Raw genomic sequence first — 16,901 nt, forward strand, 5'->3', positions numbered from 1 at the left:
CCCAGGGTCCTGTGGTGTAAGGTACACACACTTAGCTTGTGCCTGCCTGGTGCAGGGGCTGTGCTTTTCCCAAAATTAGGGGAAAGTGAGCCTGTGGCTTTGCCTAATAGGATATGGTTTGGCTAACTGCCATCCTGATTGGATGTTCTGTGTCCAAACGGCAATTAATCTCAGCCCACATTGATAAAAGGAGATACGCAGGTGAACAACCTGCTTTTGCTTCCCTGCTTTGCTTCCCTGCTCTTTGTTGTGCTCTCTCTGCTGTGTCCAGCCCTGCTGCTATTGCAGACTGCCTTACTGCTTGCCTGCTAAACTCCTCTGCTGTGAGTTACCAGGAGCAGACCCTGGATGTCTGCATACGATCGGCCTGTGTGGCCAGCGTGACATCGTGCTGAGACTGCAGGACATCCTCCCTGCTGCACCTGAAGGTCCTGCTTAGAATTCCTGGACATATATACAGATTGCCCAGAAGAAGCCAGGACAACAAGGTCAGAGATTGTCTGCGTCCTTTCCCCAGAAGCCAGGAAGATTCAAGCCTCAATGTCCAACAAGACAGAGGCCCCTGACAGCATTTGGGCACTGTCTGGACTGTGGCTAGCCCCCACGAGGGTAATAATAATAATAATCTGTGAGTAAATGCTTAAATGCCTCTTTGTAATTCTCTACTGCCTTCTGCCATAGAGCAGAAAGAGCTTGAGCCCAGCTACTGGGCAAAAGGCGTATTGAATGCAAGCAGCATCTGACCACTGGAACCTTCTCTTCCAGTTCAATTAACGTTTATGTATTTTGCTGGTTATTTCTAGATATTATCCATAGAATGTTTCCATGACCATGTAAGAACCAAAATTCTATTAATATTAGTGGTTGGGGGTGGTGAGAGTGCTGAATAGCAAAATTAATAAGCAATATTAATTTTGGAAACTATCATCTCGCATCGATTAATTTCCCCTCCGCAACAGTATTTAATAGACACATTGGATGCATTGGGCTCATCCTCCAAAAATATATCAAAATCTCTTTTTAATCTGTTTATACTTGGCCTCTACAGCATTCTCTAGCAAAGAGTTTCATATTTTAACTTACTGTATAAAACCCCCTGAAGTCAGAGTGCTTCAGTAACCAGAGCTCAGGTTTAGTTAGTGGAGTTCTTGAATGACTTTAGCCCCTGGTCTCTTTCCCCGTCCCTCCCCATCAACAGGCACTAGTGAGGGCAGGAAGCAGACCCTCATGCCTTTATGTGACCTGTACATCATCACCATCACTTTACTGACCAAGAACTGCACCTCTTTTAATACATCTTGCTAAAATTATTTCCTAAAATACATTGTAGTGTAACTGAAGGAAAACCAAACCAAACCAAACAAAAAAACAAAACAAGCACCCAAAGAGATGTGCAAGGGTAGCTTAACAATTCCAATGTATTTCTCAGAACAGGAGGAAGATTAGTGACCACGTCTTTATGTGATGTTTCAGCAACTTCAACATTAGTTGAAGTGCAGTGCTGACTGACACCGCAGGTGACCTGGCCTCTCTGAGGCTTCTGATCAGTCACTTTGACATCTTCCTCAGCAGCACACCAGAAATCCCAATCCATTCTCCACCCATGGAGATAAACAGACATTTCAGTCACCAAAAATCATTATAAACCATGGCAGAACACTGTGTCCAAGGACAGCACCTGGCACCAAGGAAAATCAGTATTTCAGTTTCTTGAATGTCATCTTAAAAATGAACAGATTTTCATCAGACATTGTCTTGGATTTTTGCTTCTCTTTCTATACTCAGAAGTACTTTGCACAATAATAACAACTACAATTAAAAAAACACATATATAGTAGAAACAATAAGGGAGCCTGCAAGAGCAAAACATATACTCGGAAAACACATAATTGATCACCACTGTTCTGGGATATAGAATCACAGAATCACAGAATCAACCAGGTTGGGAGAGACCTCCAAGATCATCCAATTCAACCTAGCATCCAGCCCTAGCCAGTCAACTAGACCATGGCACTAAATGCCTCATCCAGGCTTTTCTTGAACACCTCCAGGGACGGTGACTCCACCACCTCCCTGGGCAGCCCATTCCAATGCCAATCACTCTCTCTGGCAACAACTTCCTCCTAACATCCAGCCTAGACTTCCCCTGGCACAACTTGAGACTGTGTTCCCTAGTTCTGTTGCTGGTTGCCTGGGAGAGGAGACCAACCCCCACCTGGCTACAATGTCCCTTCAGGTAGTTGTAGACAGCAATAAGGTCACCCCTGAGCCTTCTTTTCTCCAGCCTAAACACCCCCAGCTCCCTCAGCCTCTCCTCATAGGATTTGTGCTCCAGGCCCCTCACCTGCTTTACTGCCCTTCTCTGGACACGTTCCAGCACCTCAACATCTCTCTTGAATTGAGGAGCCCAGAATTGGACACAGGACACAAGGTGTGGCCTGACCAGTGCTGAGTACAGGGGAAGAATAACCTCCCTTGTCCTACTGGCCACACTCTTCCTGATGCAGGCCAGGATGCCATTGGCTCTCTTGGCCACCTGGGCACACTGCTGGCTCATCTTCAGCCTACTATCTATCAGTACCCCAAGGTCATTTTCCTCCTGGCTGCTCTCCAGCCACTCTGTCCCCAGCCTGTAGTGCTGCTTGGGGTTGTTGTGGCCAAAGTGCAGAACTCTGCACTTGGCCTTGTTAAATCTCATCCCATTGGCCTCTGCCCACCCATCCAGCCTGTCCAGGTCCCTCTGCAGGGCTCTCCTACCTTCCAACAGATCAACACCTGCTCCTAGCTTGGTGTCATCTGCAAACTTACTGATGCTGGACTCAATCCCCTTGTCCAGATCACCAATATATGTGGGACACTTTTATTAAAAAAAAACAAAAAACAACATATATTTGAATTTTTGGGATAGTGCTTTAGCAAGAAGAAGATTTTAGATACAGCAGATGAGAGGCAAAATAATACTCCAAGGATGACTGAACAGTGAAACTTGCAAAAACAAACCAAAACATGATTTCTTCCTCTTAGTATTTTTTTCTCTGCTTGTCCCTACTGTATTTCTCTTCTTGATATCTTCTTCTGAGTATAAATCTGGATTTTCTCCAATTTCTCTTTCTTGTGATCCAAATATCTCAAGATATTCTCAATAGTCTGAAATAATCTAAAAATATTAAGTAGTGTTCCTTGTCTCGTCATTAATTAAGAAGAAATCACTTCTTTGCTAGATTTACCTGTATGCTACCTCACTGATTACCACTTTCATGGCAATATCCAGTTGCTTAGAGAGAGGCCAGGACACAAAAATAGCTATTTTATGGTAACTTGGATTAAATGGATATGGCTGCACATCAATATATGTATATTTTGATGTCAGAAGCTAAATATGATTCTAAAGGTTATCCCGTTTCATGCTAGATCAGCTAAGCTTAAAACTGTGTTACTGTATTTCAATAGTTCTTACACATGACTGTCAGACCTGAGAGTCATCTAATTTTAGGAGTGCAAAATGTGTCACTGAACAAACAGGCTGATTTTTAGAGATACAAATTGGTCCAGTGTGGTTGAGATTTGTTGAAAACGTGGCCCACAATATTCCAGAGAAAATGTAGCTAAGCATCCAAAAAATTGTGAATACCCCAAAGTATGGGTGGGACACTAAATGAGCATTTACACCAGCTTATTTCCAGTTAAATCTGTGTCATTTTAAGAATGTGCTGGCTCCAAAAGGGCATAGAGAGGACTTTACAGAAAAGAGGTCAAAGTACCAAATTACAAGCAGCATCTACACGCCTGAAAAAATACTTACATTCACCCATGGATGCTCAAGAACTTGCAATGCTGAGAATCGTAGATCTACATCTACTTGAAGCATCATTGTGATAAGTTCCTGAGAAATGGAATACTGGGTCAAATTTAAAGAACATTTTAAAAGAACAAATCAACATTTAATTTGCTAAAGTGCACTTCAACTGATTATGTAAGAGTGCTCATGGAGAGAGTGACCTACCAATTACAGAAATATATCAAGATTACTAAAAGAAAAGAACAACAATGAAATGCTGAACTTTGAGCTGAGCTTTTAAATCAATATCTAACAGTACCTTGGAAAGCTAGTAGACAGCTCTGAGTTACAGAGGCTCTGTAGCCACTCTTAAAGAGAAAAGCTTTTAGAATATAATGTTCAAAACAGATGGTTGCATGAAATTAGGTTAGCTTCCCATTAAGAAAAAGTCAGGCCCTCTGTAGGAAAAAAGCCAGTAAATATACAATTTTAGTTTAAGGTCTTATATAAATAACATAGAAGATATTACAAAACCCCAACAACTTAAAAACATTGCTTTTGTCCTCTGCTTTTGCGTAGTTTTCAATTAGCATGTAAATGAACATATATTTGATTTCACCAGTGAGCAGAGTGCACAGAAAACAGGAAGGTGGTATGACAGCAAATAAAGGCATAACACCAAAGAACAAGGTTAATAATTCTTAATCACAAGAATAAGTTAAATGGAAAGGTTAATGCTAAGACCCAGCAATTTTACACAAAACTAGAAGAAGGAATTTGAAAGGAGAACATCGTTGGCAAAGGACTTGAAGAGCTCATTAATGAGGCTACAGAATAAAGCCTGCTACAACACAGTGATGTGATTTAGAGAAGTTCTTCCAACTCTCTGGCTTGTAACCTTACTAGTTAACTTAACTAGTCATAAGGCTAAATGGTGAGTCCTGATTACCCTTCACATATCTGTAAAGTGGGACGTAATCCTCCAAAGAGCAGAGATTTAGGATGTAGAACGTCACTTTCATTATCTGCATCCACTTCCAACAAAATTTGTACCTTTTTTTTTTTTTTTTGGGGGGGGGGGTGGGGGATTGATGAAGCATTCTCACACTGAAATGAACAGGGAGACAGTTCTGCCTGGATTTGCCTTACAGGCTATGGGAGTAAAGTGGTGGAAACTAAGCACTTCTCTACAGGACGGCCACGTGAACAATTTTACGGTTTGGGCTTTTTAATGTTTTTTGGTGTTCTGTTTTACATAGACATATGTATTATTTCTCTCTATATGTACTCTTATATACATGACTACAGTGCATGCCAGATCCTCAGAAAATCTGTGAGTTAAACTGTTAATCCAGCGTGGTAATAAGAGTTGAAAACTTGTACCTGCCCTGCAAGTATAATGAATTCTGTCAGGATCTGTATTGGTAAAATACTGTATCTGGCTTAGAAGACCTCGAGCTCTTTCTCCTTTGTGTCATGTGCCAAGAGTCTATGGCCTAGGAACTGGTGGCCAGAACTAGTCTGTACTTTGTACCATGCTGACAACAGTAAGGAGTTACAGGCAATGCCAGGTCTGGTTCTTTGACAGAAAGAAGCAACAGACATATTGTCTAATGGGATTAATAAAGAGAAAGCAGCCTCTCTATAATGTTATTATATAATATTCAAATACTCCAGGTTGGTACCTGGTCCACATCATAAGTACACATAAAGCACAGTCCCAGATTGCTTCCAAGAAGTGTAGGTCAAACAAAGTTACTTCAATTTTTTCTTCATCAGTAAGGGCTGTTGGTGTCTCTGTTGTGTGAGATAGCATACAGACAGGGTCCATTTCAGAACCACCTAGAGTCTAACAGACAGACAGTGGTCAAACAACAAGACCCAGAGGAATTTATAGGTGTAGCAGGAGATTTGTGAGACATGTCAAATAGAGCTCTGTGAGAGAACAATGTGCATTAGATACCAGCATTTGGAATAATATGGGAGAAGCCAATATTGTTAGCTGAAAAACCCACCTTTGCAGAATCAGAAACATTGTCCCAGTAGGGAGATGGAAAATCCACCTGTCCCATCAAAATCTGATCAAAAAGCACTTCTTGGTCATCTCCACTTCTGTAAAATAAAGACCAAACAAAAACAAACAAACAAAAACCACGGAAAAAGTTATTTCCAGATTCTTGAAACTGCTTTTAGCTGGCAATCCCTTAGAATGCTTTTGGAAGCTGTTGATTCCCCCCAAACATGCAACCATGGGTGTGAATGGTGAGAATACAAAATAGAATTAATTTGGTACATTCTCTCTGAGGTAACCTGCTTGTCTTTGGGACTGTCCACAACTTTGCAACTGCCTTGAGAGGCAGAATAAGAGCTGGCATGTCCTTATCAAGGGGCTTACATTTTAATTACCTTTTACTGACCACAAAATATGTTGTATTTGGTCCATGAAAGAAGATGCTTATTTCACTGTGTATTTTAAACATCAGGCAAAGGCACCCAGAACCCGTAATGGAAGCTCTTGTTTTGTAATGCAATGAAGTTTAAACTAAAACAAACAAACATGAGACAGAAATTTTACAGCAAAATCATAGACATTTGTAGGGTTTGTGCAAATTGCTATGCAGAGCATAGGAAAAAGCAAAGCCCACAAGCAGAGAACTTTTTCCATTAGGAATATCCGTGCTTAATGCAAAAGCAGCACAGGGACCACTTCACAGAACAAGGATGGTTGATTAGATCTGTCCATACCCACGGAACGGAGGAAAACCACAGAGCAGGATGTAAGTAATCACACCCGCTGCCCAGATGTCCACCTTCAAGCCATATCTAGAAGTGTGAGAGACATGGTTAGAGATATCTGATTTCTATGAACTACTGTAGAGCAGAGGGAACATTTGCAAACTTATTAATAACTTCTTATATACTCTTGTCTGAACTTTCTCTGTGTCCTATCTACCTATCCTAATTCAATCTTTTTTACATTTACATACTAAAATTACACTAGGTCAGACTATAGGAATACACAGCAGACACTGTGCTCTGTTCTTGAGTTAATATTGATGCCCACCAAGAGGAAGCCTGTAAAAGTGACAAGGGCTGCTCAAGCTGGTGTGGAACAAATCAGAAGAAGAGGACAGCCTGTGATAACAAAATAAAATTGACTGATGGTGGTCAGTAGTCTCCGGACGATTGAAGGATTTTACTGCATCTGCAAATGGCTACTTAGTAAATCGGTGTTAAGCTGTTAAGTTTGATGCCTGATAGAACTCCAAAGTTGTTTCTGCTGTGACCTTTTGGGACAAGATAGCATCCAGATGTACCTTTCAACAAAATTGTTCTATGCCCTGTGATTTTGTGTCATACCCAAAGCAAAGGGATAATAAAATTTTAATTGCAGGAATTCCTGTCTGGTACACTGACAAGAACGTGCTCCACTGTGTATACATTAACAAATCATCACTGGAAGTGATTTACCCAGTTTCAGCAATGATTTCTGGAGCTACATATGTTGGGGTCCCACAGACAGTATACAGAGGTCCATCCACAATCGTTGCTAGGCCAAAGTCTCCTAGCTTCAGGGACTTGCTTCCATCTTGGTGTTCATATACCTAAATCAGGAGGAAAATTCAAAGGTTTAACGCAATAACAACAAGGTAATTTGTCTATCATTTAATAATTGCCTGAAATGTTCCTTATAATTTAGTATTTTTTCTTTTGCTCTACTACAACATCAATTCACAAACAATATGGACAACTTCCCTTGAATGCATGCAAGGTGTTTGGGAAAAAACTTATCTGCTATCCAGCCAACAAAGGACATATTACTTGCTAGAATCTTTAGCTTTACTCCAGAAGTCTGATTTTTAAGTGGTGACATTCTTATGTTAACTCTCTACTGACAAACAGTTCCCAGTATAGGAAGATTGAGTTTATTCATTTCATTAGTACAGAACAAAGACTTGCACAGGAATTTTTTCACTGTGAGGATGACAGAACACTGAAACAGGCTGTGCAGGGGGGTTGTGGAGTCTCCCTCTCCAGAGATACTAAAACCTGCCTGGATGCATTCCTGTGTGATCTGATATAGGTGGCCCTGATCTGCAGCAGAGTTGGACTGGATGAACCTTTCAAGGTCCCTTACAGCCCCTGACATTCTGTGATTCTCTGAATTTCAGCTTCTAGATAATGCAATGGTGACTGCACTGATAGAAGAAACAGACTCTTCTCTGTGTATTGAAGTCACAAGATGCAAACCTGGCTGGACTACTTCACCTGGAAACATTGCCCTCTCCATGGACGACTGTGTGCCATTTGGTGTCTTAACAGTATGCCACAGTCATCTTCAGTGGATATAGGTAAGGCTGTCAACGAGTACATGCAAAAATTCCATCTTAAAACATCATCTTTGCAGCAGCAGCATGGGTGTGTGGGTGGAAAGGGAGATTAAAACACAGCCACAAGAAAAAAAGCTAGAAACGTCAGTAAAAAAGATGCAATTTTAAAAGCTGGTTCAGTGCAAAAGAAGAACCTCAAACCTGAATTCTTCCCCCTGATATGTTGTGGGGTTTGTGCAAATTGCTATGCAGAGCATAGGAAAAAGCAAAGCCCACAAGCAGAGAACTTTTTCCATTAGGAATATCTGTGCTTAATGCAAAAGCAGCACAAACAACATTCTTTAGATGTTGTTTGTATCTAAGTGCTAGACTGTGAGTATTTAATCCAATTGCTTATTTGTGATCCTGCTTCTCATTTTTCAATTGTTTATGTTACAATTTAATGCTGTTTACTACAACACCAACTTAAAACCCAAAAACAATCCACAGAAGGCTTTCCTTAAAGTACATGCATCACTTGACTATTTTGCAATCCAAATCAAAGCTCCATGCAGTCTGGCTCACCAGATAGTGATACCCTGATGATAGCAGTAATACTGCACAAAAATAGAAGATACTGCACTTGACAATTAAACCTGAAACATCCCTTAATAACCATTGTGACCAGCTGCTCTTACATCAGAAAACACATTTATCTACAACTGTTTGCGGAGGGAAATGCTAGATTTTTTTTTTCTTAAAAGACTGGGGAGTTGTGGAGAGCAATGAGGTCTCCCCTCAGCCTCCTCTTCTCCAGGCTGACCAGTCCCAGTTCCCCCAGCTGCTCATCACCAGACCTATTCTCTAGACCCTTCACAAGCTTTGTTGCCCTCCTCTGGACATGTGCCATCTATTCAATGTCCTTCTTGGAGTGAAGGGCCCAAAACTGAACCCAGTATTTGAGGTGCAGCCACACCAGTGCCAAATACAGCAACGTGATCATTTTCCTGGTCCTGCTGGCTGTAGCATTGCTGATACATGCCATGATGCTATAGGTCTTCTTGGCCACCTGAGAACTCCACTAACTCACATACTTCTTTGCAACACATTAATAACCCTTTGTCTTTGCTGTTGCATAAATGTCCATATCCTGCCTTCAACAAGACTGCAAAAGGCCTTGCAAGCATGCCACCACTCAAATGTTAGTGTGATTCACTCAGACTTATCTCCAGAGAGCTTGGATCTTTTGCCTTTTCTCTTTAAATCTAGTTTAAAGGTCTTCTAGCAGGTGGGTTGGACTCAATGGTGTCCAGAGGTTCCTTCCAACTCCTACAATTATTTGGTTCTGTGATATAAGGAAGCATTGGTGCAAAAGGAACTTGGTGCAAAAATGAAATCTTGAAGTCCCTTACCACTGTTGGCTACAGATCTGCTACAGATTGTAATAATTAGTTATAATATACAGCCTCCTGTTGGTTTCTTCTTTGTGAAATTCGCTCATGTCTAGAAAGAAAACCCCTCTGCCTTGACTCCCTGCCACCAGGTGACACAGCCAGGAGCAGACATTCAGAACACACAAAGTTCTCCTTTCCTTACATTATTTTTAATAATACAATTGGATCTGTAAGAGGACCAGTAATGTGATATGGATTCACATTTCTCTGTTACTAAATCAGAAAAAAAAGAAAGAAAAAAAAGAAAAAGATAGGCTTGTAGAAAAGCAGTGGAAAAAAGGCAATTCTGATTTTATTAAAAACACAGATTGTTAAATACATCTGGTTCCTGAAACTAAAGAAAGTGCTCTCTGAAATGGCAGTAATAAATCTAATTTCAACAACAGTTTTAATTAAAAGCTAGAGACTAGAGCTTTAAATATTCACTTGCTGAAAAATGTAGAGTGTGCACTTAGACATCAAGAGCTGAATCCAACCTAATTAGCATCTCATATTCTATTTAATGTGGTTATCTTTTACAAAGCCTTCTCTGAGCTCTGCTAACCTGGAGAATGTTCATAAATTGAACAGACTGCACCTTGTGTGACTCATGTCCTAGAAAGTAATTGAGGAAGAAGCTTGTTTGGCAATGTTTACCAATGAGCAAGGTTTGCGACTGTGCAATTTCTAGTATTTTGCCTCATGTGTTTCCAGGAATTACCTTCCCTAGAAGACTACTTCAATTGACTTGTAAAACTGTAAGAAAGTAACTTTTCCTCACCCTGTTATAACTCCACATAAAAACGAGCCCAATGTGAAGCTGTGGTGTGTAACTTGCCAGTCAAGGAATGTGAAAGATAATTTAATGCTCATGTTATTCATAAGAAACACTATATATGTTCCACTGCATTTAAATACCGTGGGGCAATTAAAGAAGTGGGGATTAGTGCAAATTATCCACTATGTAGTGCTTTCACTGTTTTAACTAAGCAATAAAACTGTGTAATTGTACAACACTAATTGAATGCAGCCACACATAACTGTGTGCCACCATATGTATCCTATTACTATAAAGACTGTCAGAATTTTCTAAGCTGCTCTTGTGATCAGTGCAGATGGTAACAGTCAGAGAAGTTGTTCTCCAGGGTTTATTATATGGCTATAAAGACATCCCATGTCTTGACAAAATAAACGTGCTAAATAGCAGCAATTATGAAAAATGTTCCAATTAAAAAGCATGGAGACACCCTCCAGAGAACAAAAAAATGCCAGAAAATCACAAGTATTCAGCATGCCCTAAAAACTCCTGGACAGTTGATGGTTAGGTGGGCTTAGCATGCCTTGAGGGTAATCAGGAATACTTAAGCACTTACAGAAATAATTGGTGTTGCACACAAGATGTTGAGACAGGTTCATGCATGCAAAGATTCATCAGCAGGGTCTACAGCTGATGGCACACATCAACTCTATGCATGAAAATTACTTTTGGGGAAAAGGAAAAAATAGAGAGGAGAACAAAGGAGGTGAAAGTAAAGCTCTCCTAGGAGTTTGGAAGAGATGCAATGAGGAGGCTCCAGATGACCATCTGCCTTTGGGTGCCCTCTCCAGAGTACCATGTTCCTCTTCACCCTCCATATTATTCCTATAGAAACTTAAGAGCTTTTGTCAGAGCCTACTCATCCTGTTTTTTTCCCTGATTATGGGGCTCTCAGTCTTGGGACATGTTTGACCAGCTGTGCTGGTTTAAGGATGATTGGGATATTCTAACGAGAGAAATTAGATCACTGGTTGTAAAAAAGAAAATAATGACAAAATCTATACCATGCATTGGTTTGGTTAAAAGGAATAAAAAGCCAAACCATGAACAATTCTTTCATCTTTGCTTCTGGGTGCTTTTCCCTTCGTTTCTTCGCTCCACTCTAATCTCTTCCACTGACCTTGGCTAACAGAAAACTGTTGTGGTAGGCCTAAATAGGCCAAAAATGGGCTTACACAATGGGCTTATACATGCCCTGGCTTGCCCAGGCATGTTTTCCTGCTCTACCTCTGCTTCTGCTGTGGGGAGAAGCAACTGCAGGAAAGAGAACAAAGAACCTGGAGCCACTGAGTTTAAGGACTCTGGCTTGTCCAGACATATTCTCCTGCTCCCTCTCCTTCTGTGCTGGGGGAAGCAACCACAGGAAAGGAAAACAAAAGCCCTGGCATCACCTAATATGGTCAAGCTAGACAAAGTGCCATTCTGATTGGCTAATCTATATCCAAAGGCCCATTAGTCTCAGGCTGTATTGACAAAAAGGGATGAGTAGGTAGCATGGTGTTCTGCTGCCTAGCCAGCATGACATTGTGCCAAGACTGCACACTGCATTGCATCCTGCCTGCCTCTCTGCAAGGCTTCTTCTGAATCAGGAATCAAGAGGAACCAGGTCAGAAACCATCCTATAGACTCCCAGCTTCCTGAGAAAAGAGCCTGGGAAACTCCAAAGCCTCTAATAGCTTTGAGACCATTGGCATCAACCTCTCCACGTACTTTGGGTACTGTTTGATACTATTTTGTGAGTAAATACTTAGAGCTCCTTGTAATTTACTATTTGCCTTCTGCCATAAGCAGAAAAGTGTCTTCCTGTGTCCATCTAGTGGATAAGTAGTATAATTAACCACAAGAACCTTCTCTTCCAGTATAATGTTTGCGTTTGCCACTTTAACAAATAACTGTTCTAGTTTTGCCTGTTCCTTCTGCGTATAAGTTTCCAAACTCTGCATTTTGAACATTGTGAATAAGTTTTCTGGCAAGATTTAATGTTTAATAAACAGTGTTTATAGTTATTAACAATCTTCACCTGGACATCAAAATTAATGCAGGTTATTAATTTTGCATACTTCATCACAATAACACGTAAGCCTTGCTGGTTGTTTTCTGTCTGGGAGCGTGTGGTGTTTGGTCCCTTCTGGACCTTCTTTGTCCATCAGGAATATCTGGATTTCTGTATTATTTCTCAATTGTATATAACTGTAAATAGATGTCAATATATTGTGTATATATGCTTGGAAATTCAGCTGTAAATACAGCTTTATCTTACTTCCACGCCATCTGAGCTGGTCTGGTAAACTTCAGTTGTGGTTGGGGTAAGATGTTGTGTTTTTAGCAGTTTCTGGAAAATAAGGTCAGGCTACTTCCTCACCCAGAGTTATAAAGACATCTGCCATTAGAGGAATCTCAACTGTAAAAATCCCACCTTCTAGAAGTTTAGCAAGATCTGCTTGAGGCAGCTTTCCAATAAAACCTCTTCAGTGTTAAGCAGGACCAAATTCATTAAGTCATGCCAGAGAGCATATCACTTGAGAGAATTTATATTACAGGTATCTTAAACAGTACCAGTTATGGCTGGTACTGGAACATGCCAGAAAATTTGGGAAAACTCAGAGAACATTGAAACAACCAGGAAAAATTAATTAATTCTCAGAATTTTATTTCTCAGAAGAAAATTAGAGAACACATTTGCTGCATTCATGAGTGCAAAATTCTTGGAAGGGCTAATTGCCAGGATATGTCTTGCATTGTCTTCAGTGGTAGAGCTCATACAGAGTCAGTCAGAGAAAGGAAGACTTAGGCTGTCAATCTGGGAAGGTGGCTGAATAAAAATCAGCACTATAATTACACAGGAAATGCAACATGGAAAGCAAGGGCAATGAGATCTCTCCCTGGTTGTCCCTCTCTCTGATGTGAAGAGTGAAAAACATTTACAGCCACCACATCTGTAAAAACTGAGCTGCTGCTAACTACTTAGGTTGCTGTGGAAGTCCAGAATAATCTACTAAGGGCAGAACAGCTTTGTATTTATGAGAAGCTGAAAATTATACTGCATCTTACTAAAGATCACTTCTAGCAATCACTGGAACAACTCTGACACTGTGTCCTGAGGAACAGTCTAGATATACCAGCTTATATCACTGCTCTTTTTGTGGTAGCCATTATTCTTAGGAGACCTTTAGAATGTTAAGTTTAAAATTAAAAGACTAATGACTTAAAAGAGTGAAATCAACTTAGCATGTGTGTGTAAGGATGGACAAGCACAGACCTTCTCTCATACACTTTCAAGCATTCAACAATACAGAAAGCTGAATATTTACTTACCAGTAGGTTCTCTGGCTTGATATCTCTGTGGACAATGTTCAGGCTGTGAAGATATTTGATGGCACTGGCCAGATTGTAAAGCATCCCACTGGCATCTCGCTCTGTGTATTTGTTGGTGGAAGTAATAGCATCAAAAAGATCTCCTCCCTGGAGAAAAATCACCACGGCATATGAGCAACACTGCTTGTGAAATGATGGAAGAATTTAGGGAAGACCAAGAAGCATCAATTACAAAGGAGAAGGAAGGAGGAGCAGCACAGTTTTCTTGCAGCTATAATCTATGGCTATTATGATGACATCCTCCATAATGACAACTGAGCATATCAGCAGTTTTGAACCATTTGTCATGATGTATTCGGTTAGCCAAGAGGCCGGAGTCTGCAGACTGCTCCCTCTTGCTGTTGCTTTTGCAACACACCCAGCACTTGTCAACCTGTGTGTTCAGAGCCCCTGCTGCAAATTCCTGGCAATATCTAGATACTTGTCTGTCATGACGCCACATACTAACCCTTGGCACTCTTTATTATAACCACAAACAGGCTGAAATAAATCTTTTCCCCCAAGCCTGATTGAACTCCAGAAAGACAAAGGAACTCTGAGGAAAACTCTAACAAGCTACTTGTCATCACTGCTAGCATCTTTTAAAAGTCTGTTTCCATCTCATAAAACATTGAAAACATGGGGTTTAGTAACCACGTGCTCATGTATACATGGTATGAAGTTTTTAGGTAGCTTGATGCTTCTTGTAGCTAATGCTGAAGAACTTTCCATAATATATATCAGACAATTATATTGGAAGGCACTTCAGAATTAACATTTGTATTTCACCACAGCTACAAATCCAGGTGGAAAATTGTGCTGTTTCCAGCCCATCATGCTGTCTAACTCACCTAAAAGCTACTGTCATTGAAAGAAAAATAAGAGAGAATAAAAAAAAGAAAAAATAAGGACCATAAATTGTAGGTCCTCAAAGTTGAAATGATCTTCACTGGGATCTGAGGCAGCTATGACATTTGGACTGTATTTCCAGAGCTGAGCTGACAAGTGGGAAGAACATGCAAATGCTTGACAGAGTGGAATTAAAACTGAGAGATACTGCTCTGAAATATTGATCCTTCAGCAAAAATCAAAGAAATACCATGAAGAAAACGCAGACCAACAAAACAAAGAAGAGAAGGGAAAGCATAATTCTGCAAAAACAGTGCAAAATATCACTTCTGCAGCCAAAACATTAAGGGAAAAAAACCACAATAAATTGTATTTTAAAGAAAAAGTAGAAATTTTCTGAAGGTCACAAAGGAATCCCAGCTTTGCCAGCTCTCATGATCTTATCAAGAGACTCAAGTTATTTGCTGGGGTTTTTTTTCAGGGCTGTGTTCCAGAGTAAACATTATTTTCACTAAGAGAAAGAAGGAAAAGGGGAGAAACATCAAAGGAATTTTCCCAGGAAAAGGAGGAAAAGACAACCACCAAAGGCAGTAAAAGACAAGCACCAATGGCTCAAATATGAGAAGACAGGACATTAATTGTTAAAAAAGTCCAAACTTAAAATTTTTGAGGTGCAGCTGAAGTCTTCCAGGGCAGGTTTATTCCCACTATAGATGCAAAACCGCAGCTTTGGCAACTGCTTGCAGACAAGCCTTGTCAAATCTGGACCACATCAAAAACTCTTGCTCTGGCTGCTAACTGATCAAGATACCTCCAGATACACAAGTGTCAAGGCAAAGGAAGAATAAAAGGCCAAATCAAACCAGAGAGAGGATTAGAGGGAAAGACCAAATATTTGGCAGAAGTACAATCCCATGTATTCCAGGGCAGTATCTGATGCCTAAGTATTAGATATCAGCATGTGGCAAAATACGTGGGACAAATAATCTATCTTCCCTAAGATCCTTCCTACGAAGCCCCTGCACCAGCTGCTTTTTTAACATGAGGTAGTGGATTAGAAAAATCTTTGCTCTTATCTAATACGTTCCAGATGCTCCAGAGAAGTGTCAATAACATCCACAAAGGATCTGCCTCCAAACAAAGGCGGCAGTCTAAGATGAGATACGAGGAGCAAGAAAGAAGCTGAACCTTAAAAAGAGAAGGGAAAATTTTGGCCTAAAGTCAGAATGAAAAGAAGATATGTTCATGTGCAAGAGAAACCTAAAGTCAGGAAAAGATACGAGTCTGCAGAGCACATTAACAGATGGTCAAGCCAATCTGAAGCAGAATAATTTTCTCCATTTAAATGGTGTCCTTTACTTAGAAAAGTTTCTTACCAGGTAGCCTGCTAAGAAAACAGAATAAATATTTAGTCTCTGGGATTCTTTGCATTTAAAAGAGAGGTGATATCCTGGAAAGAGTTAAAAGAGCTGACTGCTGTATCAGGCAGAATTGTTTTCAGACTTCCCTTTCCCTGAAGAGCACTTTAACCTGCAAGGTTCTGCTTAGCTGATCCACACAGCAGGTCACTATCATTTATTTAGGCATAAGGGGTGAGTTCAGGATGACATTTCAGTCTTAAATCCCCTGTTCTGGAGTGAAATGGCAGTTTTTGTCATCTGCACACATGAGGAAGTATACTTGGAAGTAGAGCAACCAATTATTTATTTATTACCTTGTTATGTAAATGATATAATCTCTCTTTTCTTCTGCAAAAGTGAAATCATATCCTGGAGCAGTAAAGGAAACTCTGCCATAAATCTTGCTTCTTAAATTGGCCAAAACTCTGTTAGCTTTGAATAACAATTTTGTTTCACTGTGTAAAAAGGCAACGTGCCAGAAATTGGGTCCTTGCTTCCTTTTACAAGCACCACTTGCAATGTGTTTATATTTGTATTTATGAAGTGCTTTTTCTTACACTTTACAAAGCAATGAACAGCCTTTCCGCCATGAGGTGAGGGCAGTATTTGCTGCAGCCACTTATGTCAAACATGTTACTGCCAATTAATGCAGGGTGGTATTAACTGAAGCCCTGCTCTGTGGTATCAAGCCTTTTCTCCTTGGATTTCTTTCCTGTCTGTCAGCTTGATTGAAAGTCAGGTCTTCACAAGTCAGTCAATAACAGATGGTTAATCAATTCTAGCAGTGAACGCTATGAAATAGTAACAGTTGGCAAGCAATTGATGAATTAACAATTAATGTCTTTCCAGAAATACCTTCCCTGGTGCCCACAGAGTATAAGAAGGCTTTTTATCCCAACTAAATATTAAGGAATAGACATCTACCTCAAAGAAACAAAGTTGACTTCCTAGGATGAGGAT

General features: G+C 40.3%; 1 protein-coding gene across 3 annotated transcripts in view; it reads right to left on the reverse strand.

Annotated features, from left to right (window-relative positions):
- Positions 1–16,901, reverse strand: part of DCLK1 (doublecortin like kinase 1) — a 265,632-nt gene that overhangs the window by 27,491 nt on the left and 221,240 nt on the right. For all 3 annotated transcript variants that reach the window (XM_064173100.1, XM_064173116.1, XM_064173107.1), the window contains 5 exons: positions 13,654–13,800; positions 7,250–7,383; positions 6,524–6,601; positions 5,794–5,890; positions 3,803–3,883 (listed from right to left, as the gene is read on the reverse strand). In XM_064173100.1, the coding sequence (XP_064029170.1) occupies positions 3,803–3,883; positions 5,794–5,890; positions 6,524–6,601; positions 7,250–7,383; positions 13,654–13,800 (537 nt within the window). The remainder of the gene's footprint in view (positions 1–3,802; positions 3,884–5,793; positions 5,891–6,523; positions 6,602–7,249; positions 7,384–13,653; positions 13,801–16,901) is intronic.

This window comes from Pogoniulus pusillus, chromosome 3 (genome assembly GCF_015220805.1).
Source record: "Pogoniulus pusillus isolate bPogPus1 chromosome 3, bPogPus1.pri, whole genome shotgun sequence".
Classification (NCBI taxonomy): Eukaryota; Metazoa; Chordata; class Aves; order Piciformes; family Lybiidae; genus Pogoniulus; species Pogoniulus pusillus.